General features: G+C 42.1%; 1 protein-coding gene across 9 annotated transcripts in view; it reads right to left on the bottom strand.

The window, feature by feature from the left end:
- The window catches only part of CLCC1 (chloride channel CLIC like 1), a 47,984-nt gene that overhangs the window by 4,590 nt on the left and 18,981 nt on the right, over positions 1 to 24,413 (bottom strand). For all 9 annotated transcript variants that reach the window (XR_013544541.1, XR_013544540.1, XR_013544539.1 and 6 more), the window contains exons 3-10: positions 23,080 to 23,175; positions 21,778 to 21,888; positions 19,881 to 20,102; positions 18,778 to 18,918; positions 7,112 to 7,205; positions 2,052 to 2,149; positions 1,812 to 1,958; positions 467 to 793 (exon numbers count right to left, since the gene is read on the bottom strand). Coding sequence is in view for 4 of the 9 variants with exons in the window: in XM_020784641.3 (XP_020640300.3) it covers positions 467 to 793; positions 1,812 to 1,958; positions 2,052 to 2,149; positions 7,112 to 7,205; positions 18,778 to 18,918; positions 19,881 to 20,102; positions 21,778 to 21,888; positions 23,080 to 23,175 (1,236 nt within the window). In the remaining 5 variants the exon portion in view is untranslated. The remainder of the gene's footprint in view (positions 1 to 466; positions 794 to 1,811; positions 1,959 to 2,051; positions 2,150 to 7,111; positions 7,206 to 18,777; positions 18,919 to 19,880; positions 20,103 to 21,777; positions 21,889 to 23,079; positions 23,176 to 24,413) is intronic.

Here is a 24,413-nt window from a genome sequence, read left to right on the forward strand (position 1 = left end):
CAGTCCCACCCACAATGAAGGACTGAAACACAGAATTCTTCACTTTTAAGGACAGAAGTCAAGCCACATTATTAACCTAACAGGTTAATTGAAGCAGAAGCTCCATTTAGTCACTGCTTCCTCAAATGTTATCAGAACACTCAGAAGAGAAGTGGTTTACCCCCACCCCCCACCCCCCACCCCCCACCCCCAATTTGGTATTTTCTGAACAAGGAGAGCCAAGTTATCTAATGAGAGGAAATTTCTCCTCGAATATTGTCACTACACACATATAAGAACCCCAGTTTCCTAAGTTTGTTGTTTAGAGGTAAAGCTCACATGCTAGCAGTAGTTTCCCATCTTCAGTGGCTCTCAGGGAACAAAGTCATGAAAGAGGGGAAGGACTTGTTACTGCTTTTTAAGTTTGTTAATAACAATTGGGGAGATGACACCTGACGAGGGTTATTGACAATGTCTTGCCAGTTACCTTGACAGTCAACTTCAGGGACTTCCCTGTTGTGGTATCCAGCATATCACCTGCTTGCAAAACCTCAATGTTGCTTCTGCTGCCAGCTTCAGATTTTGTAGACTGGTATCTGTTTGTTGAAGCATCTCCTCTATCATAAGGTCCTCTCTGGATGCCATCAGTGTTTCCCATCAAGTAGCCACCTCTGTCACCTGCACCATTCTGTTGTAGATTTGGTATCTGTTCTCGTTGATCATTCCAAGGGGGAAGTGAAGGAGGAGGATGTTTGTCTTGGTTGCTTAACTGCCTTATTGAAGTAACTGATCTTCCTGCACCATAGCAGAAAATCTATGGCAGAAACAACTTTGTAATCATTAATGATATTTGTGTTTCCATCCCATCTTTTAATAATTTTTATATAAATTTGTTAGAAAAAAAGACTCTAAAGCTCTGCATTCACCTGTGATTTAAAATGTTGATATTCTTTATTATTATTATTTAATATTCTCAACAGCTTTTCTACATGATGGACCATTATTTCCAGTATACTGGTCAAAGTGGGATAAAGTGTGGCTACTGAGTGCACTATTGAAAAGAAAATTCAGTATCAAAACGTCAAATGTCAACTAACCCAGGCTGTTTCAACTACCTCTACTTTTCTTAGACAACAACTTGTAAAAAATTGAAGTAACCAGACACTTCTGAGTTCTAAAAAGGATACTGGAAGCTTTAAAAAAACTATGCACAACATATCAAACACATTCTTCTATGAGGTTTCTGAGCTGCAACTAGCAATTTTCATTTCATATTGCTGGCATGCCTAAAGCAGGGATATGTGGTTGCAGCCTGAAGAAGGACAAATTGGCTCCGAGACCCAGCAAAGCTACCCACCACATGCACTACTGGTTCTTCTGCAATTCTGTCCTATATAAAATGGAACTATATTGTCACTCTCCTTTGTATTCACTTACGTCTATTAAAAGCATGGATTTATAATGATGTATTAACCATTGCTATAAGATCAGTGCATCCAGAGGCAAATGCTAACTCACATTTGAGGTTTATAATGCCCCAGTGTGTTAATTTTAAATCTGCTTGCTGTTTTCTAGGCTATTTTACTCATAAGAGGATTCTGACTCTACTCAAAAAGTGAAGTTTTACACTCCAGCTGCCTCTTCCAGTACAAGCTGTCTTCCAATCTTTGTGCTATCAGGAGAAACTGTGATAGGTGTTTGCCCAAGTATGTCTTACGTAGCTAACTGTTCTCCTAAATAGCTTCAAGAGTATCAAATGATTGTCCAAACACACCGTAAGTTGTACTCATTTTTACAGTTTCATATGTATGATGTTAAGTATATATACATACCAGAACTGCCCCTGCCATGATGACCAGCACTGGGATCTGTAGCAATACTGGGATCTCTTTCATGAGTGCTCTAATAAATTCTCCAATCCCTTTCCCTATGTACTTCAGTGGCTCTGTTACAAAATTGGTAAATGTAACAGCCAGTGCCTAAAAAATAATAATAAAAATAAAGCAAGAAAATTTAGCTTTTGATAACTTCACTAGAACACACACACAAAATAACTCAGAAATCGAGATTACCTTTGTTGGAGGAACAAGCAAAATAGGATTTACTAATAAAGTTTCATAGTACTTTTTGCAAGGATCATCTTGGAATGTCATTGAGCTTCTAAGCCATTCTACAGTTAGAAAACAGAAAAACTGCTGTTACACACAAGATCAACAGCTTTAAAATCCCCTGATACTTAAAATTGCTTTTATGGCCATAAAACTTTATTTTAAAACTAGATAGTGAAATCCATGTTAAAAATAGTCACTTATATGAACTAACATGTCTAAAAACATCAAGAGTGAACTATTTGTATATACTGTACTTATCCCAAAGGAAATGAAACAATGTACATCAGGAAGGGACTTTCTAATCCTCTAAGAATTTTGCTGAAAACTAGAATTAAAACAGATACTCCGGCATAAGGAATATATATTTGAAATATATTTGCCAGGTTGGATAGATTGCAAGGAAACAAAAAGATTTCTGTGGAGAACATGTGCCTGAAGCACAATTTGCATGACAGAAGAGCACATCTGGCAAGTTGTGGGCAAGAAGAATTGCAGAATGAAAATGAAAGAGACAGACCTGGAGAGACAAGTAGGGGAAGTAAGCTTTCATAGAAGACATAAAGCACTTCTCAAGGAGTGCAACATTTTTAGCACTTTTTGCACGCTTCCTCAAATACTGTCAAGCACAAACTTGCCTACCAACAGCTGTATTACAATTGCATAGGCATTCTTCAGTCTCGAAAGACTATGATAACGTGCCCTGAATGGAGGTCTTGGAACAGCATCTAGTGTGGCTGAGAAGGTCAATTCGAGAGTGACCATCCCTTCCACACTGAAGACAAATACAATCTGTCCCCTGTCCAGCTCCCTAATTTTGCTGGTTTCGGGACTGCCTCTTTGCCTTCGCCTGCTGGACAAGTGTCTCTTCAAAATGGGAGAAGCCATGATGCACCGCCTGCCTCCAGGCTGAACGCCCAGATCTCAAGGTTTCACATCTGTTGAGGTCCATTCCTAAGGCCTTCAGTTCCCACTTGCAGATATCCATGTATCGCAGCTGTGGTCTCCCTCTGGGGTGCTTTTCCTGCACTAATTCTCCATACAGGAGATCTTTTGGAATCTGACCATCAGCCATTGTCACGACATGCCCAAACCAATGTAGATGTCACTGTTTCAGGAATGTATACATGCTAAACATTCCAGCTCATTCTAGGACTGCTCTATTTGGAACTTTGTCCTGCCAGGTGATACCAAAAATGTGTCAGAGGCAAAACATATGGAAGGTGTTCAGCTTTCTCTCCTGCCATGCAGAAAGGGTCCAGGACTCAATGCAGTACAGGAGTGTGCTCAGGACACAGGCTCTATAGACCTGGATCTTGGGTATATGCTGTCAGCTTCTTATTAAGCCATACTCTCTTTGTGAGTCTAGAGAACATGGTAGCTGCTTTGCCAATGCAGCTATCCAGCTCAACATCTAGGGAGAGTGTATCAGAGATTGTTCAGCCAAGGTACACAGATTCATGAACAACTTCCAATTCTTGCATGGAGATGGTAATGGAGGGAGATGAATCCACGCCCTGGCCCATGACTTGTGTTTTCTTCAGGCTGATTGTTAGTCCAAAGTCTTGGCAGGCCTTGCTAAAACGATTCATGAGTTGTTGGAGGTCTTCAGCAGAGTGGGCAACAACAGCTGCATCATTGGTGAAGAGGAAGTCCCACATTCATTTCAGATGGACTTTTACCTTTGCTCTCAATCTAGAGAGATTAAAGAGCTTTCCATCTGATCTAGTCCAGAGATAGACACCTTCTGTTGCAGTTCCAAAAGCATGTTTCAGCATGACAGCAAAAAAGATCCCAAACATGGTCAATGCAAGGACACAGCCCTGTTTCACTCTGCTTCGGATGTCAAAGGGATCTGATGTTGAGCCACCAAAAACTACAGTGCCCTTCATTTCCCCATGAAAGGACCTGATGATGATGTTGAGGCGGACATCCAATCCTGGGAAGGATTTTAAAAAGGCCGTCCCTGCTAACCAAATCAAAGGCCTTTGTGAGATCTATGAAGGCCACAAAGAGTGGCTGTTGTTGTTCCCTACATTTCTCCTGCAACTGTTTGAGGGAAAATACCATGTCAGTGGTGGCTCTATTAGCTCGAAATCCACACTGTGATTCTGGATAGACTCTATCTGTAAGCACCTGGAGTCTCTTCAGCACAACATGGACAAGCAGCTTCGCTACAATGTTGAGAAGAGAGATGCCACGGTAGTTTTTGCAGTCACCTCTGTCTCTTTGTTCTTGTACAATGTGACAATGTTTGCATCCTTCAGGTCCTGTGGTACTCCACCTTCCCTCCAGCAAAGACAAAAGATTTCATACAGCTCAGTGGTGATGATATCTTTACAGCACTTCAACACTTCAGCAGGAATATTATCCTTTCCAGGTGCCTTGCCGGAGGCGAGGGAATCCAAGGCCACTTTTATTTCTGCTAAAGTTGGTTCACTGTCCAACTCTTCCAAGACAGGCAGGCACTCAATGTTATTTAGTGCCTCTTCGATTACTACATTCTCTCTGGAATATAGCTCAGAGTAGTGCTGCACCCAGTGTTCCATCTGCTGTGCTCAGTCCTGGATGATCACGCCTGTAGCAGACTTAAAGGGAGCAGATTTCTTCTGTATTGGATCTAAAACCTGCTTGATACCATCATACATTCTCTTGATGCTACCCGTGTCTGCTGCTATCTGTATCTGGGAGCAGAGCTGAAGCCAATAATCATTGGAACATCTCCTGGCAGCCTGTTGGACTTTGCTATGAGCAACTCGAAGAGCTTGCAAGTTGTACTCACTAGGACAGGCTTTGTATGCTGCTAGGGCTCACCTCTTATCCTCAATGGCTGGCATCAACTCCTCCGAATGGGCTTCAAACCAGTCTGACGTCTTTTTGGTCTTCTTGCCAAATGTGGACAAGGCAGTGTTATAAACAGCATTCTTGAAATGTTCTCATTGTTCAGGTGCATTTGCATCAGTCAGGCCTGAAAGGGTTTCCTCAAGCGCTTGAGCAAATTCCTCCACTTTTCTTTGATCGCGAATCTTGATGATGTCAATAAGTGGTCTTCCTTCCTTTTTTTGTGTGATACAATCTCTTTGTTCGCAGTTTTACTCTATTACACACCAGGGAATGATCAGTATTGCAATCAGCATTCTGATAACTGCGTGTGATCACAAGGCTAGAACGTCTAGTGAGGATCAAATCAAGCTGATGCCAATGCTTGGATCTTGGATGTCTCCAGGAAACTCTGTGTTGTAGCTCTGTATTAAAGAATGTGTTGCTGGCACAAAAACCATAATAACAGCAAAATTCCAGCAAGCGTTGGCCATTTTTGTTCATCTTCCCAATGCCAAAACGGCCTAGACTAGCGGGCCAAGAATTGCGATCAGCAGCAACTCTAGCGTTAAAGTCTCCGAGAATGAACAGCAGCTCTCTCTCAGAGATTTTTTTGATAGTAGCTGCCAGAATTTGTCTTTGACTTCTGTTGTAAATAGTGTTGGTGCATATGCACTAATGAGGGTGACTGGTCCCGCTGATGTGTGGAGCTGCAGAGACAGGATTCTTTCACTCCCCACAGTAGGTGGGACAATGGATCTCAGCAGAGCATTTCTGACTGCAAAGCCAACACCATATTCCCTGGTCTCATTTAATAGTTTTCCCTGCCAGAAGAATGGGAGTTTTTTTTCTTTGACAGATCCCATGTCTGGCAATCTCGTCTCTTGTAGGGCAACAATATCCATCTGCAGCCTACTGAGTTCCATGTCAATGACAACTGTCTTGCAAACATTGTCTATTTCCTGCAAATTGTCAGAAAAGCCAGGGATTATTGTCCAAACATTCCAGGTGCCCAACTTTAGGGCCGAAGTATTCTTATGATTGTTGCATGGTTATCAATGTGCTTGTCGGCTCAAACCCTAAACCCTACGCACCCCGTTTGGTTAACAGACCATGGCAAGACAGCATCTTACTGGCTGGGTACTACCCAGTTTAAGATGGGCGGTAGCTACCTAGTGAGGTGCAATGACCACTCCCATCGTCAGAAATAGCCCCTGGCATCATGCTCTATGCCAATCGAGCAAAGACTTATAACTGGTAACTGCTACTTCCCGTGTTATTTCAATGTTGTATGTGAAGCAGAGCACGAAGCCTGAGTAAAATAATATGGAGGATAGGCTGTTACCCAAGCAACAAATCCCCCCTCTCCACGTCACTGAAATAGTCCAATGGAAAGGCAAGAGCCAATACAACTGGTTCCAGGGACATTGCAGGAGTTGACAGAACGACACGAACTGTCTCCGGGATTCCAGCTCTGGATTTTGCCTCGAGGTTAACTCCTGAAGCCTTTTCCATCAGTGGATATGGCCACAAGGCAGTAGAGGTTTGAAATCATAGTTTTCCTTTTCCTAGAAGGGCTGTCTTCCAAGGTTGACGAGTCCCACCTACCCTACCTAATAAAGGTATTACAATACCTTTAGAGATTTCAGAAAAATGTAACTATAGCTACTGGAGTTAAGGGCCAGACAGTTCATAGTAGATATAAACATAAGAGTATATTAAAAATTCATAATTTTCACTGTTTCCCTCTTCTGTTAAACTTTTCCTTTGCCCTTTGTCTGTCAAATTTCCAGGGAAATGTTTTAGCTAATAGTGTTGCGAGCGCTCTTCTTAGCAACCAATCAGAATAACTAGAAAAGAAGGGTGGGGATATTGAAAATGTAGAAAAGCCTGGATTGGAGAAAGGAGCACATTCCCCAATTGATGCTCAAGTGCTCCCTCTCCTAAAGTTGCAGCATGGTGAGCAGAGGATCAGCACCAAGCTAGTCTCCAGGAGTGCAAGCGGGCTGGGCAATTCCTCCTTGAGGGCCACCAGCCCTATTGTAGAACTGGTTCAAACTATAGTGCTTATTAATAACCATTGTGCAATATATAGTTTTTGACTGGATATATACATTAATTCTTAAAAATAGACATCACTATCTTAAATAACATACATCAAACATGAAATGATGGTAGCAAAACTCAAGTCATCATCCGCTTACCAAAAATCCCATCACTCCAATGGATCTTCTCTGCACAAACTTTATCAAAATCTCCCACCGTTGCAACTTCAGCTTGATGTTGAGCAAAGGCTACCTAGAACAGAGACTAAAGGATTTTAGCGCTTGAACAAAAGCATTAAATCAATTTCATTTTGGACCCTCTTTTGAAAACCAGTTTAAGATGAATAATACTAATTTATAGTACTGTACAATTTTAGTTCAGTCTAATAAATAAACTTGTAAACCTAATTAATGCACTATCTAATGTCCTGATTAACACTTTCATATACACCACAGCTCAAACTTTCAAAATACTTCTTGAAATATATATGATTATTTAAAGCAGATTATATTTCTGTGGTTTTCAAATCTGGGTTCTTAATCCCTTTGATTTAGTCTTCTTAAAAGATGGCAGAGAAATGCTGATGTGCTTCACAACAAAAGCATTTCTACACTGTCTGATTCTGCTTGATTTCATGAATAATCGAGGGCTGCAGACTGCATTTAAAAAGAATTCATACAATTCTTTCAAAGCTGTAAAAAGCAGCCCGTTGACTTTGATGTAGCATACTGATTGCCGAGACTGATACAGAATATAGAAGATTAAAGACTACTGTTGCTGAAATCAGGAAAAATTAAATATTTGGTAAAGAATGCTTTTGAATGTTGTGAGCAATTATTGTGACAGCAAGCATGCCTAGCACATCCTCACTGTCAGAAATTGCAGCTACAATGAAGACAGCAAAAGTTTTCACTTCCAATTTTAATTAGCCGGAGTATACCATAAAATCTTGGACCCCACATTAAATTTTGGGAGGAAATGCAAGATATATTCTACATTTCCTCCAAAGGGGGGAAGGGGGTTGATCAAAATTAAAATGGTACAAATGCAATTAAGAATAGCCTTCAGTATGAAGATTTTATCAGTGGAGGCAATCTCTGCAAATTAAAGACTCCTATTCCTTTCACAGCCCCTCACAGAGGCCTCAGGACCTGGGGGAGCACTGGAAACCCTTCCCCCCCCTGAAAAATCACCACAGCTGATAACACCATCACTCTTACTCCCACCAGGAATGTGAATAGGATTTCAGCCATCATTTATCAGGTTTGCAGAAAATGACAAGCTGCTTTTAATCAAAATAAAAACAGGTTACTCACCTGTAAATGTCATTCTTCGAGTGGTCCTACGTGAAGCCACACATATGGGTTTTGTAGCGCACATGCACGGAACTTCAGAACATTTTAGAGCTTAAGAGAATAGAACCCTCCCCCCTCTCAGCACGCATGTACTGGTGTGCAAATATCAGTCTCCCATGGCCACCACTGTCCCACGATTGAGAAGGAAGGACAGTGACAGGAGGGTGGGTTGTGTGACTTCATGGAGGACCAGTTGAAGAACTACTTTTACAGATAAGTAACCTGTTCTTCTTTGTGGCCTCCATGAATCACACATATGGGTGAGTAGCAAGCTGACTTACCCACAGGTGGGCTGTCACGCCATAGAAGCTGACAGCACAGCTCTTCCAAAAGCCGCAGGCATTTTATCGCGAACATCCAGTCTGTTGTAAGTTGGAGGCTCGAACCACATAGCAGCTTTGCACACCTCCTGGAGAGGGACGCCACATAAAAAGGCAGTTGAAGTAGAGACAGCTGTCATTGAATGAGCCTTAACAAATTGCAGCAACTGTATTTTAGCTAGTTGGTAAGCAAAAATTATGGTAGAAACAACCCAGTGAGAAAGACGCTGAAAGGAGATGAGAGAACCCTTTGAAGAGGTATCGTAACGGACAAACCACCTCTGATAAAAATGGAACAAAGCAGTCTGAGAAATATAAAAGGCCAATGCCCTACAAACATCCAACATGCGGAGATCCCTTTCCAAAGTGGAAGACATGTTGGGGAAGAAAGTCAAGAAGGCTAAAGGTAGAGGCAAGTGAAAGTGGGAGACCATTTTAGGGAAAAAGGAGACATCAGGATGCGCCATGATCGTGTCTTTGAAAAATTGTAAGTATGAAGGTGTGATGTTTACCCCGTGGCCCATTTGTTTCACCAAACACACAGCTTATGAAGGCATCCCAAACCACCCTTTAACACGCTGCCACCAGTTGATCTCTTTATCAACCTATATCTCCTATGAAAGACTGATGTCCACTCAGTACTGAACTTTTAAACAGAAACAGGTTTATTAATTACAAGTTGTTTTAGGACTAGTTCTTAAGCACATTCTTAATTTTACACAAAACTTCAATATTTTACTTTAATCTCTTCTATCTTAATACAGGTCACACTTTGACTAATCACTCCTTAAACACTCTCCCTCTGCCTTCAACTCCAAAACTCTCCTCTCTGTCTCTCTGACTGAACTCTCTAGACTCAGACTCACCCCTCCCTTCTAGTTTCTATGGCTCCGCCTCCCAACAGCTCTCACTGGCACATGCCAATAATCTTCTACTTGAGCTAAAGCAGGGTGATCGCTACATACCTCCCCCCTTAAAAAGTTTGTTCTATGAGGGGAAACCCAGCAGTTTGCCCTCATAAACAAACAGTTAAGTACATGCACATATAACAATAACTTACCAATACTTATATGTACCCTATAATACAATTTTTCTTACTATTACTATGTTCACCAAATCCAAATTACTACTATAAACATCCAAGGCAATTAATACAGTTAAAACATTTGCATTAATCACATTAATATAAATTACCTCTACATTAATAACGCTACTCACCGTTATTATTTCCCATCACTATACACCTTTCAGTTCATCAGCATCCCAAGAAAAAAGAGGTTACCTACCTGTAACCATAGTTCTTCAAGTGGTCCTCTGTGAGTTCACACATATGGGTCTTGTCTGCACTTGCGCTGATGTTCTCGGAAGATTCTAGAGCTAAAAGTAACAATTTTATGGTGTGATTCCCCCACAAGGTACATGCTCCTCCCACCCACCACTCCTCTCAGTTCCCAAAATTTGTCGCCGGGTAGAAAGTTATGTAGTAATTAGATAAAACACCTGTGATGGACAGAGGAGAGGATGGGTGGGTAGTGTGAATTCACAGAGGACCACTTGAAGAACTATGGTTACAGGTTGGTAACCTCTTTTTGTTCTTTGTGGCCTCTGTGAATGCACACATATGAGTGACTAGCAAGCTTCACTTACCGGTAGGTGGGACATCACGGTAGAGAAGATGTGAGCACAGTCCTGCCGAATGAAGCATCACGGCACACTCTGACATCTAGTCGGTAGTGCTTGATGAAGGTCAAAGGTGTGGACCATGTTGCAGCACGACATATATCAGGGATCTCAGTTCCACGATGGAAGGCAACTGAGGTGGAAAGAGCTCTGGTGGAATGAGATGCCAAATGGTCAGGAGGTGTTTTCCCTGACGGTAGGAGAGAGAAATAGTTTAACTATCTAGAGATGGGTTGAGAAGAGGCAGGGGTGCCCTTGCGAGGGCTATGAAAACAAAGAGTTTGTTGGTCTTTCTGACAGTTTTTGTCCTGTCAAAGTAGAAAGCAAGGGCTCGCTGGACATCGATTGTATGGAACATGTGTTCCAATGGAGATGATGGGGACTTAAAGAAAGATGGTAATATGATGGGTTGATTGACGTGGAAGGTAAAAAGGAAACATCAAAGTATAAAGTCACTGTGAAAGGTAGATTGGCTTGTAGAACGGCAAGTTCACTGGCCTGTTTGGCAGAGGCGATAGCAACAAGGAAAACTGTTTTGAAGGTAAGTAGCTTCATGTTGGAAGATGACATGGGTTCAAAAGGTGGGCGCATCAATGCATTGAGGACCAGCTGGATGGACCATTGAAGTACAATACACTGAAGTGTAGGGCGGATATTGTTAAGTCCCTTGAGGACTTTCTTGACCATAGGGTGGGAGAATAATCTCACAGAGGGAGAGTTGTCTGGTTGATGGGCAATGATGGCAGATATATACACCTTTAAGGTGGAAAAAGAGAGTCCCAATTCAAAGAGATGGAGAAGGTAGGAGAGTAGAGTCTTCAAGGAAACAGAAATGGCAGGTAAGTTGTTTTGTGTTATATATTTGATGAATGATTTCCATTTATTTCTATATAGGGCTCTGGTTGATGGCTTACGGGTTTGGTCTAAAATGGTCCTTAACGCGGGAGTATTCTCCAGGCTGTGAGGCTCAGGGATGCTGGATTTGGGTAGTGGATCAGCCCTTGGTTGATTGTGAGGAGATTCAGCAAAAGAGGAAGACAGAATGAGTCTGTTGACATTGATGTGAGGTAAGTAAACCATGTTTGTCTGGGCCACTTGGGGGGCTATGAGGATTGCATTCGCTCTGGATTGGCAGAGCTGAATGATCACCCTTTTGATGAGTGGGTATCGGAGGGAACAGGTAAAGGAAGTCCTGAGACCAATCCATCATGAACGCGTTGCCCCTGGAGTCGGTTTCTGCTCCAGCTCAGGAGCAGAAGATCGTGCACTTGCTGTTCGCTCTCGATTGAAAGAGGTCGATGGTTGGTGTGCTCCAGCAAAGGCAGAGTTGGTGAAACACGGTGTCGAGAGACCTCCGAGGGGGAGGAAGGATGAGTATCCCTTGTGTCATCAGGAAGGGTAGGGAGGTCTGGAGATGAGTGGGAAAGAACCTCAGAGTGATCATCTTCAGAGGAGGAGGAGGAGCCAGGTGATGATGGGTAGCCTCTCTATGGTGAGATATGTTTGTGCTTTTCCACACACTTCCTGGGAGAGGAAGGAGATGTGTCAGGGTCCGATGCCGAACTTTCAGCTGCCCACCCTGATGGAGGGTTGGAGTGGGCCAAGGCTGGGCTGGACAGAGGCGCAGCTGTAAAAAGGCCAATGTTCAGTGTTAAGTTTGATGCCATAGTGGAGGCAGTAAGTTGTTGAGCCTCATCTCTATCAGAATTGAAGTCGGGGGCCTCTCGTGAAAATTCCACCAGAACAGGGGAGGGTCGGGAATGCTGGGGAGGATCAGTGCGAGGAGGCTTATCATACAGTTGTGTTCAAAATTATTCAGCCCCCAATGCTGTAAAGGGGTTTAGGGACTATAGTGTACATTTGGAATTGTATTCAGAATGAAATCCTACAAGGACGTTTTAAAGAACCAAATGCAACTAAAATAACATCAATTGTAATACAGTAGTAAATGTTTCTTTTGTGGTTTCTTCATTGCCACAATTATTCAACCCCTTAAAGACTACCACTCTGAAGAAGAGAGGTTCATTCAGGTGTTTTCGAACAGGTATTGAAAACACCTGTGGATGTCACCGAGCACCAATCAAGCATAATAAGCACCAATTAGGCAGCTTTAAAATGACTGTGATACTCAGCTCCTTCTAGACATTTACTGGTGTGGTTACAAACATGGTGAAGTCAAGAGAATGGTCCAGGAAGACAAGAGAAGAGGTGATTTGTCTTCACAGGAAGGGCAATGGCTATAAGAAGATTGCAAAGAAGTTAAACATACCAAGAGACACCATAGGAAGCATCATTCGCAAATTCAAGGCAAAGGGCACTGTTGAAATGCTACCTGGTCGTGGAAGAAAGAAGATGCTGACTTCGACTGCTGTGCGCTACCTAAAGCGTAGAGTGGTGAAAAGTCCCCGTGTGACTGCTGAGGAACTGAAAAAAGATTTGTCAGATGTGGGTATAGAAGTTTCAGCTCAGACAATAAGGCGCACACTGCGTAATGAAGGTCTCCATGCCAGAACCCCCAGGCGCACCCCCTTGCTGTCTCCCAAGAATAAGAAGAGTCGACTGCAGTATGCCAAAAGTCATGTGGGCAAACCACAAAAGTTCTGGGATAGTGTTCTGTGGACTGATGAAACAAAATTAGAACTGTTTGGGCCCATGGATCAACGCTATGTTTGGAGGAGGAAGAACAAGGCATATGACGAAAAGAACACCTTGCCTACTGTGAAGCATGGCGGAGGGTCAATAATGCTTTGGGGCTGTTTTGCTTCTGCAGGTACAGGGAAGCTTCAGCGTGTACAAGGTACCATGAATTCTCTTCAGTACCAGGAGATATTGGTTGAAAATGTGATGCAGTCCGTCACACACCTGAGGCTTGGGAGACGTTGGACCTTTCAACAGGACAATGATCCCAAGCATACCTCCAAGTCCACTAGAGCATGATTGCAGAGGAAAGGCTGGAACTTTTTGGAGTGGCCATCGCAGTCACCAGACTTAAATCCGATTGAGAACCTCTGGTGGGACTTAAAGAAAGCAGTTGCAGTGCGCAAGCCTAAGAATTTGACTGAACTGGAGGCTTTTGCCCATGAAGAATGGGCGAAGATACCCGTAGATCGCTGCAAGACACTTGTGTCAAGCTATGCTTCACGTTTAAAAGCTGTTATAACTGTAAAAGGATGTTGTACTAAGTACTAAGATTGAATGTCACTTGGGGGTTGAATAAAAACTAATAATGATGTGAGCACAGAAAAGACATCTGTGGTTATTTCATTATAAACTTAAGGTTATATTTCTCTGACCTACAAGTGCCTCTTTCATGTAAATGTAAGCAAGATGACTGAATGATCAAAATCAATGTCAAAATGGCCAAAACATTCAATTTCAGTGGGGGCTGAATAATTTTGAACACAACTGTACTTAGGCTTCTTTGTGGTGGGCTTAGGTTTCTTTTTCCCAGTGAGATCGTGCACCCGGGAAGATGTCTTAGCGGTAGCGGATGGTCTCTGTTTAACGGCAGACTTGGATTTATCTACAGGCTCTTTTGGCGGCAAAATGGGCACCGCGGTTTCAGGAGCGGGTTGGCCAGAAGCAAGCCGTTCACCTGAGGAAGTGGGAGATCTTACCACCTCCGTGGATGGTGCAGGAGGGTTCCATCAATGCTTGCCAAAGGCAAGACCTCAATCTTTGCAGTCTTTGTTTTAATGCCGGCTGGGTTAGATTTTTGCAGGCAGCGCAAGAGTGGTTCGGTGGTTTTCACCCAGACAGAAGAGGCACTTGCCGTGGCCATTTGAAAGAGCAATTCTGTTTGCACAGGAGATGCAATGTTTGAAGGGTGCCGGAGAAGCCACAAGAAAGAGAAAGAAAGTAGGGAGAAGCCTGGGGGGGAAGGGGGGAATCAAAACAGCAGGAAGCAGAGAAAAACGCAGCAAAATGAATGGAGGGGTAGCTGATTAAATAATTAAGAACAGGAAAAGATCAGAAAAAGGCAGGAAAAAATCTCAAAAAGAGGTGAAGACTAGCTTAGTCTTTCCAGAGAACTGTACAGCTCGGTGGAAAAAAGGAACTGAGAAGAGTGGTGGGTGGGAGGAGCATGTACCTTGTGGGGAAATCACACCATAAAATTGTTACTTTTAGCTCTAGATTCTTCTGAGAACATCAGAACAGGTGCAGACAAGACCCATATGTGTGCATTCACAGAGACCACGAAGAACATCTCATTTTAATCGCATTTCATCACTAATACACAAACAGAACATTTAATACAACATTACGAACTTTGTTTAACCACCTATTAGTCATTTGATCTTTGAGACATGTCTGCAACCACATTTAAAGATTCTTTGATATTTTTAATTTCAAAGTCATAATCTTGGTGAATCAAGGGCCATCTGGTCAGTTTGCTGCTGTTCATTTGCAAAGTTCTCAACCATTTCAAAGGTGAGTGGTCGGTGCACAGGGCAAACTTTCTTCTCCATCTGTATGGCTTACTTTTCTTCCAGGTCCATACAATAGACAGGCATGCCCTCTTGATGGCAAATGTCTCTCATGAGGTTGAAGTCTTCTGCTGGTAAAAGTCACAGGGTGTAGCCTCTCACTGTCATCCACTTGGCACAGTCCAGCTCCAAGTCCGATGCTCAATGCACCCACACAGCTAAGGAATTCCCAATTCAAGTTCGGTGCAACAAAGACTCGTTTTGAAGTTCATGCTCTCTTCCAGTGATTGACAGTCACCTGGCACTCTGACATCCACTAGACTTCCTCTGCTTGCCTTTTCTGGATGAAGCCTGCTTTCTTTCTGGCTCGTGGCTTCACTTTCTCAGCTGGGGAAAGAGTAGACAGTTTCTTCCACTTCTCTAGCACAGCTATGACTTTGTTTTTCCTAGAAACTTTATTGCTTTTGCCTTCAGTCTCACCCATAAACTTGCTCACAGGCACTTCTGTTGCAAAGTTCTCCCTATGTGGGGAACCACTATCATGGGCCACCTCCAAAATCACAGGCAGGTTTCTTTTAAGTGCAATCTCAAACACTTGGTTTATTTTAGATGCATTGAGATTTTCATCTGGTTCTATTTCTTTAATCTTTGGCTTGTTAGGTAGGGGTTTGCCTTGCAATGTTTTAAGTGCTTTTGCAGCTGCTGAGCGACTAGACTCCTTAGCCTTCCAGTGCTGCGGCAACAAATCCACATGTTCTGACCCTGCCAACAGCAATTTACAGAGTGCCCTATTCTTAGGAGACTTGTGTCCGAGATGACCTGAAACGAGGAAGATGCCTAGGAGAGAGTGCCAAAATAGGGTATTTTCCATTGTTGGTGGTTGAAGCACTACTGATGCTGGGGATAGACTCCCAATCTTTTGGCAGCCGTGTGCTTTTTCTGAAGATCATTCATTCCATTGTCAGTTTTGTCATGGAAAAGATGTCCCCATCAAACGAGAAGTCCTCAATTTGGGAATGGACATCATCCTCTAAGCCAGGAGCCAGTTCCTGGAACCAGGCATGTCACCTAATCATAACTGCAGTTGCTATAGCCTTTGTGGCACAATCCGTAGCATGGTGAGCAGAATGCTTCTGTTGGGCAGCTATCATCATAGCTTCGTGGTAAACAGATGGAACTTCAGACTTGACTGCATCTGGCAAGGTGTCCAAATGGGCTTGAAGCTTATTGAGGAGCACTCTCTGGTAGGCACCCATTGACCCTTGATAGAGTGCCACTCAAACCACTAGGGAGGCAGTGGAATAAAGGTGTGGCGATCACCCTGCTTTGGCTCATGTAGGAGGATATTTTCATGTACCAATGGGAGCTGTTGGGAGGCGGAGCTACAGAAACTAGAGGGGAGGGGTGAGGCAGAGGAGTTTTGTCAGTCTGTCAGTCAGTGGGAGTCAGAGATGAGAGTCTGAAGTGAGAAGTTAGTCTGTGGGAGTTAAAGAGTGTGGTAGAGTGAGGAGTTAAGGGAGGCAGTTAAGAGTGCGGAACCTATAGACAGTTAAGAGTGAAACAAGTTATTACAAAGCTACTGAATACTTTAAAGTCTTTGAAGAACCAGTTCAAGTGAAATGTATCCAATAAACCTTTTTGGTTCAACTTTAAACTCAGCATGGACTTCAACCTTTCTAATTAAACATAATTGACAGAGATCAACTGGTGGCAGCGTAAAGGAGGGAACATCTTGTGGGCCCCAGGCTAGTGAAATGATCTGAGGACATGAGAAGGACACATCACAAAAGGTGTCTCCCAACTGAATCTAGCTTATGACCCTCTTTGCCCTGAGGAACCAGTATCTGCTTTACCCAAGATCGAATTTGGGATGCTGCCACAATTACTGAGCTGGGGTGTGGATGCTTGATAAGGAAGGATGCTCCTTTGTCATGGACCCTGCAGTAATTCTCCACTCTCCTAGAAGTAGGAGCTAAGGAGGCTGGTTTCATCCAAGTGTTCTTGGCCAAAGCTAATAGCAGGGGATCCATTCTGAAATGGACTGGAGAGAAGGCATCAGTAGTAATCTGATCATAAAGATGATCTGAATGATGCAGGGTTGATGTACAGAGACGCTAAGAGACGAGGCTATGCGAAACTCAAATCCAGAGACACAAAGGGGGGCACAGGAGGCACCCCTTCATGATACTGACCAGAAACATAATGGGCCTGAAATTGTGAGGCTCCTAACTGATCCACCAGAGATGCCTGGGAAAAGGATGTCTATAAGTCTTGAGGGGGCTGCCATGAAGATGGAGCTGAGAAAGGCTGAAGCAACACCTGTGATTCCAAAGTGGGAGGCTCCGAAGGCTGGGACCTCGGAGGAGCTCCGAGAGCGGCAGAAGATTCAGGCCAGAATTCTGGAGTTGCAGACTAGGACGACAATGGCACCATGGTAGTAAAAAGACCTTGAGGAATCTTCGGATCCGGGAGATGAACAACTGGAATCAGAAGATGGAGAATCTGAGCATTGAAAAGGAGAGAAGGACTTCAATGGATCCAAAAGTGGTTTTATTTATTTATTTATTTATTTATTTATTTATTAAATTTATACCCCGCCCCTCTAGACCATGTCTACTTGGTACGGCTTACAACATAAAATAAATCAATATAAAATATATATAATCAATAAAAATACAATTGCAATATTAATAAAGACAATTAATTTAAGAAAGGATTACCAAGAAGGGATAGAATAAGAAAAGAAGAGATAACAGAGCTGACTGGAGGGAAGGCCTGCTTAAATAGCCAAGTTTTTAACTGGCTTTTAAAAACACCCAAGATAGGGTAGGAGCCAGAATCAAATGAGCAGTCATCTCTGAAACCAGGTTGGATAAAGCTGAGTCAAGAGGTGGGCATGTGGTTTACCCAAACTGAAGGTTTCTCTGGTTTCAACTTTTTTGGGGCTTCTTAAGATTATTAAATGGAGCCTTAGAGGAGAGGCTCTTACATTTTTAACAGCAATGTCCAGTGTGGACAGAGAGGTGAGGGTAGGCACCGACGCCACCAAAGACCCAGCCACTGCTTTTTCCTGTTTAACATGAAGTGTCAGAGAGGCAGACTGGGCTGAATCCTCCATTTTAGGAAGAAGGCTGAAGAGACTTCTCCCACAAATACGTGAAATTGACAGTTTTAAACAGCCGAAAGCCCAAACCTATGGCAATGTGGACAAGAATGAGGCTGATGGGATTCACCCAAACAGCAGAGACACTTAGACTGTCTATCTGGCAAGGGGACGTTCCTGCCACAAACAATGTTCTTCTTAAACAGTTTCCCAGGGGCCATTAAAAAGGGGGGAGAAACGGGGGGGGGGGCATTGGAAAACTCTATTTAAAACACAAACAAACAAAAGGAATAATGAAGAGATTAACAAAGAAAGAAAGAAAACTAAGGTAATAATAAAAGAAGCCAAAGGCAAGATATATGAATGGAGACCAATGGTAGCTCCAGTGTTCTAGAAGCTTCAACAGCAACGGCTAAAGGAACTGAGAGAGCTGGATATTTGTGCCCCAATACATGAGCGCTGGGAGGCGGAAGAGACTAACAGTATATTCTCTACAGCTCTAGAATGTTTCAAAGTTCCGTGCATGTGCACTACAAAACCCCTATGTGTGATTTATGGAGGTCATAAAAAAGAAGGAGTTTCCAAATTCCAATAGCAAAGTGTAGAGGGGAAGAAGTGTGCTAGCTTAGGTGGGGATAAATATAGTTAATTGCATTGTCTGAATACAACCATATGGCTTTAACAAGAAAAGGTAAAGGTCAAATTTCCAAATCATCTGCAAAGATGCACAAAAGGAGCACGTTACCCAATGTACTCACTGCTAGATGAGAACCAAAATGCAAAGAGAAATAACATGAATTTGTCCATAAACTTTACCTCATATTTACTTCTTAGGCTGAAGAACTAGATACTGTTTAACATAATGTGCACACGCTTTCAATCCCAGACAGGCAAGTACCTACCTCCCAATCCCTTCTTAATGCAGTCTTCGTCATTTACCTTATATAGATACATCCAGTTCCATCCAAAGCTGATGAGAAAACTTAGGAACATAACACGTTTTAGCTGTGTAAACCAACCAATACGTGTCCACAGTTCTGTAGCAACGATTACTGTAATGCACACCACACACAGAAGTACCTTTTGGGAAACAGAAGATAAAAATGATGTGTGAGTCACAAAATACCTGAATTCTAATAGCTAAGATTTTGAAAAGAATCAGTCTTTTTTTAATCAATGAAAGCAACATCAATGTTACAGAAAATCTTCAGTTTTTGCCTTAAGTGTATGGTACAATGCATAAATAATGAATGGAAGTGGGTGGGAGAGTAGGTGGGCCTTATTTTGGTTTCTTGATTAAAACTAAAGACTGGGAAAATCAAGCTGGTGAATGCTTAAGAGCCTTGTGGCATAGTGGTTAAACTGCTGTACTGCAGCCAAAACTGACCCAGGGTTCAATCCCAGGTAGCCGGCTCAAGGTTGACTCACCTTCTATTCTTTCGAGGTTGGTAAAATGCATAGCCTGCATAATTAACTTGTAAACTGCCCAGAGAGTGCTTGAAGCACTATGGGGCGGTATATAAGCAGCACACTTTGCTTTTGCTTTAACCCATTAGCAATAATTTTACATTTAGAACAAACTGATTTAACCCCCCCCCCCATATAAATGCACATTGAACTGAGATTATTTTAGACTTATACATCTTGTATCCTACCAAGCTGAAGCCTGCTTGCTGGGCAATAAGAATGGGCAAGTGTTTCCTATCCATCTGTTTCTGCACCTCCGGGCAGGCACCATAATTGAGAGAATTACCAAATCACAGAGAAAGTCATTCACAGCTACAAACTAAGCAGCCCTGACTTACTGCTCACTGGATGTTTACAAAAAAAGGGCCTATATACTCAGCTTCCAGTAAGACAAAGCACAGCACTGTAGGAGAGAGAGAGTAGGCACACGGTAGGGTACCTGGTGACCACATGGCAAATGTTCAATGATTCTAGGTATTGCAGTCTGAACCAAATGGAAGGTTCTAGGTTGCCTACCTCTCTAGTGACTACAGTGGCCCGTGGAGGAACATTTCAATACAAGAAATTTGTCTCACCATGAAGACATTGTATGGATCAACCCCAAATGAGTCCTCAAATTTCCATTTCCAAGCTTCATAATCATGATGCCGAAAATTAATCAGAATATCACTGAGTGCATCATCTAAAGCAGCTGATTTCCACCCTTCTTCATTGAGAAACCTTTTGATCTCATTATACATCTGTTTGGTAAGGATGATCTCAGCATCATAGTGCATATCCCCAGCGTTATCATCAGGCTAAAAGAAAACCACACAAAACAACTCTTGAAATAACAATGCAAGCTTTTGCTAACACACAATAATAGACAAAAGATTTTGACAGTTAATTAGAAGTGGACAGTTTAATGCTTAACACTGACTAACTGAATGACTGTTGTAGTTGTTATTGAGGGGGCAATGATGATAATGTATGGAACAGTATGTGGTGATTCTGCCCATTCTAAGTCCCCCCCCCGGGTCTCTCCTCTCTGTGGTATACATGTATATGGGTAGAGTGCTAGTGTGACTGGCAGCTGAATACTGGAATGTTGAGGACAAAGTTGAAAGTTGATTGGTTGGTGTCAATGAAACATAGCGGGGAGGTGTCTGGTTTGATTGACAGGTAAGAGAAGAGTGTGGGTTAAAGTTTTCTTTTGTTAGAGAGACGTAGAAGTCTGTTTTAGAGTCAATCAGGAGAGCTAATTTGTTCTAGAGTCTTATAAAGTCTTTCCTGAGAATGTTGTGTGTGCGAAGTACGAACGTTAGAGAGTGTGTGAACTTATTTTTACTTACAATACAGAAAGAATACAGTATATATGTATGTATTTACAGTTGTATCAACTTTGTGTTATAGACCCTAGAAAATATCTTTCCCTTTAAACTATTTACATATTTAACCTTAATAAAATCCCTTTTGTTTGTTTCAACTAAAGTCTCATTTACTTATTTTATGTGTCATCTAAGAGCAGATTAAACAAGTTACTAACACCTGAGTTAGACAAGGCTATGTGCTACTAGATGCAATGAAGAAATGAACTAAAACAGATACATGTTTTCACTCAACAACTGAATATAAAAATATATCAGCTTTGGGCAAAGAAGCACTTGTTGGGGTATAACAGAAGGGGCAATGGTTTTCGGAGGGATGGTTGTCCTTTTAGGCTAACACCATTATTAATGGCACTTAGGAGTGGTGGCTCTGTTTAAGGTGCTGAAATATGTAAAAGAATGTGGGATGTGAGTGGCCACTAGTGTGGAAATTAGTCAGAAGGGATACCTTCCCACAGAAGAATGTCTACAGTTCACAGGCACAAAGCAGGCTTTTGCTTACTATGTTTCATACTTGCTAAGTAATTCAATACGAAGTTGACATCCAAGATAACCTATTAAAAAGACTTGGGTAGTAATCCAGATCCTTCTCATCATTACTGAAACCCTAGATCGAAAGCCTTACAGTAAGGCACATGGCCTGAATGTCCCGGGTGAGAAGCTAATTCTTGGCCTCACATTGTAACCCACATAAATCAAAGAATAAAATCTATCTCATCAATGAACATAGACTGTTTCAGTTATCATTTAAGTTACTTCCTATTTCCTTTTGTGTAATTAGAGTGACTACCAAATTACATACATATACCAATCAATAATACAGTCATGTGAAAACACACACGCCCTATTTGAATTCTATTGTTTTACGTATCAGGACATAACAAAAATCATTAACAACACATAACATATTACACCGTGTCATGATTTATTTTACAAAAATACAGTAAGAAAAAAAATATATATAGTTGAGTGCCAAAGCATTCCTGGTGTGATAAAGCTCAATAACACCTGGCCTTTCTTCAACTTGAAGTTTCAGCAATTACACAGGACCGGGGGGGGGGGGAATGGGGAACTCACCATCTTTATCTAGCACTGAAATACTTACTAGACCAATTCTTCCAGCTTCATTTAAAATCTTATTCAAGTATCTCTTAAAAATGTGTATGCTACTGCTGTCATATAACTTGGCTTTATCTTTTTTTTCATAGTCTTCAAGCTGTAATAATAAAACATTCTGATATTACATTTCCCTGTAATATGTCTCAGTTTAATGTAATAACTAAACTTACATGACAAACTTACAGGTTTGGCCAAGAAACAATTCACTGTAATTCAGAGTTAAAAGTTTGTTCACAGTTAAGTGATTTGATCCAGCTCTGAAAGCCATTTTAATACATAATCTGCACAAGTTATGACCCATCAAGCCTAATGTGGCCCAGCAACCAAAAATAGCCCCCTACTGGGTGCATGATAAAAACTCTGGCCTCACTGTCTATCAGAACTTCAAAAACAAAGAACTATTCAAACTATTGGTAAGGTAAAGGTAAAGGTTCCCCTTGACAATTTGTCGAGTCATGTTTGACTCTAGTGTTTGTCTGAAGACAATCTTCCGTGGTCACATGGCCAGTGCGACTTAGACATGGAACGCTGTTACCTTCCCACCGAGGTAGTCCCTATTTATCTACTCGCATTTGCATGCCTTCGAACCACTAGGTTGGTGGGAGCTGGGACAAGTGACGGGCGCTCACTCCGTCACGTGGATTCAATCTTACAGCACAGAGGTTTCTGCAGTTTAACCCACAGCGCCACCATGTCCCTTCAAACCATTGGCAGGCCACATTATACAGCTCTGGGATGGACAACCAGTGATTATCCAGATGTTGCTGCACAGAGAGTGCTTTCAGCACTGTGAGGTAGTATATAAGCAGCACACTTTGCTTTGCATTGTAACAAAACCTAAAAACAAAAATAGCTTTTGCACTGTCAATCTGCAAGGGTTCTTATCTGCTTTAATCTCTGACCTGGAATAATTTTTAAAATAAAACTTTAAAACATTAAATAGTGATAACAAATCTACACACCGTATCAAAAGTGAGTACTTATCGGCATAAAAATCTGCTCCCCTATGTTCAGAGCGTTTGCTTTAAATCTAGGTAATTATTTTTACCAGTTTTCACAAGACCTTCAAGAAATGCATATGACTTTTTAGCTGGCACATTTTTAATTACTCAGAATAAGGTACATATAAAGAACCATAACAGTACTGTAATTTGAAAGATACAGTATAATATCAATACTGAATTTTTTGCAAAGATGATGTTCCAAGAAAATCTGAATCTATTTAAATTAGAGCTGAACAATATATGAAAAAGCAAAGCACACAGTATAACACAGCACATGTACAAACCTTATGAATCAGAAAATCAAGCTTCCTTTGGCACTTGGAGACATCCGCCTTGGCCTCTGTTAATAGTTTATTTCCAGAAGCATCTTGATTCAGTTCCTATAATTTTAATCAGACAGTATGTACCTCTTAATACTTTTACTATCAGTTCATAGATTATTTGAATTTGTGTATCCGTCAGTTGACTTCATTTTGCATATTTACTGGGATATATAAAGCTAGATACAGTTGCACGCCCCCCCCCAATGGCCGATCCATTACAGGATAAAATACGGATACTTGAAACTGTGGAAACAAATGAACCCATCAAAGAAAGTGAGGGGGAAAGGGGGAGAAAAGGAGGTAGGTCTGTGTACATATCACAGGCTGTGCTGCTGCAGCAGCAACCATAAATATAACTGAAACAGCAACTATTGAATCTGCAGATAGAGGGGCACTATTGTATAAGGAGAGAAATCAATAGAATTTGCTATTTCATGTGAACATAGTACATTATATTCAATCGTTCGTTTAGTCGTTTAGTCGTGTCCGACTCTTCGCGACCCCATGAACCAGAGCACGCCAGGCCCTCCTATCTTCTACTGCCTCCCGGAGTTGTGTCAAATTCATGTTGGTTGCTTCGATGACACTGTCCAGCCATCTCATCCTCGGCCGTCCCCTTCTCCTCTTGCCATCACACTTTCCCAACATCAGGGTCTTTTCCAGGGAGTCTTCTGTTCTCATGAGATGGCCAAAGTACTGGAGCCTCAGCTTCAGGATCTGTCCTTCCAGTGAGCACTCAGGGTTGATTTCCTTTAGAATTGATAGGTTTGTTCTCCTTGCAGTCCAGGGGACTCTCAAGAGTCTCCTCCAGCACCACAATTCAAAGGCATCAATTCTTCGGCGGTCTGCTTTCTTTATGGTCCAGCTCTCACTTCCATACATCATGACAGGAAAGACCATAGCTTTGACTATTCGGACTTTTGTTGGCAAGGTGATGTCTCTGCTTTTTAAGATGCTGTCAAGATTTGTCATCGCTTTCCTCCCAAGAAGCAGGCATCTTTTAATTTTGTGGCTGCTGTCTCCATCTGCAGTGATCATGGAGCCCAGGAAAATAAAATCTGTCACTGCCTCCATATCTTCCCCTTCTATTTCCCAGGAGGTGATGGGACCAGTGGCCATGATCTTAGTTTTCTTGATGTTGAGTTTCAGACCGTTTTTTGCACTCTCCTCTTTCACCCTCATTACAAGGTTCTTTAATTCCTCCTCACTTTCTGCCATCAGAGTGGTATCATCTGCATATCGGAGGTTGTTGATATTTCTTCCTGCAATCTTAATTCCGGCTTGGGATTCCTCCA

Source organism: Pogona vitticeps, chromosome 4 (assembly GCF_051106095.1).
Source record: "Pogona vitticeps strain Pit_001003342236 chromosome 4, PviZW2.1, whole genome shotgun sequence".
Taxonomy (NCBI): Eukaryota; Metazoa; Chordata; class Lepidosauria; order Squamata; family Agamidae; genus Pogona; species Pogona vitticeps.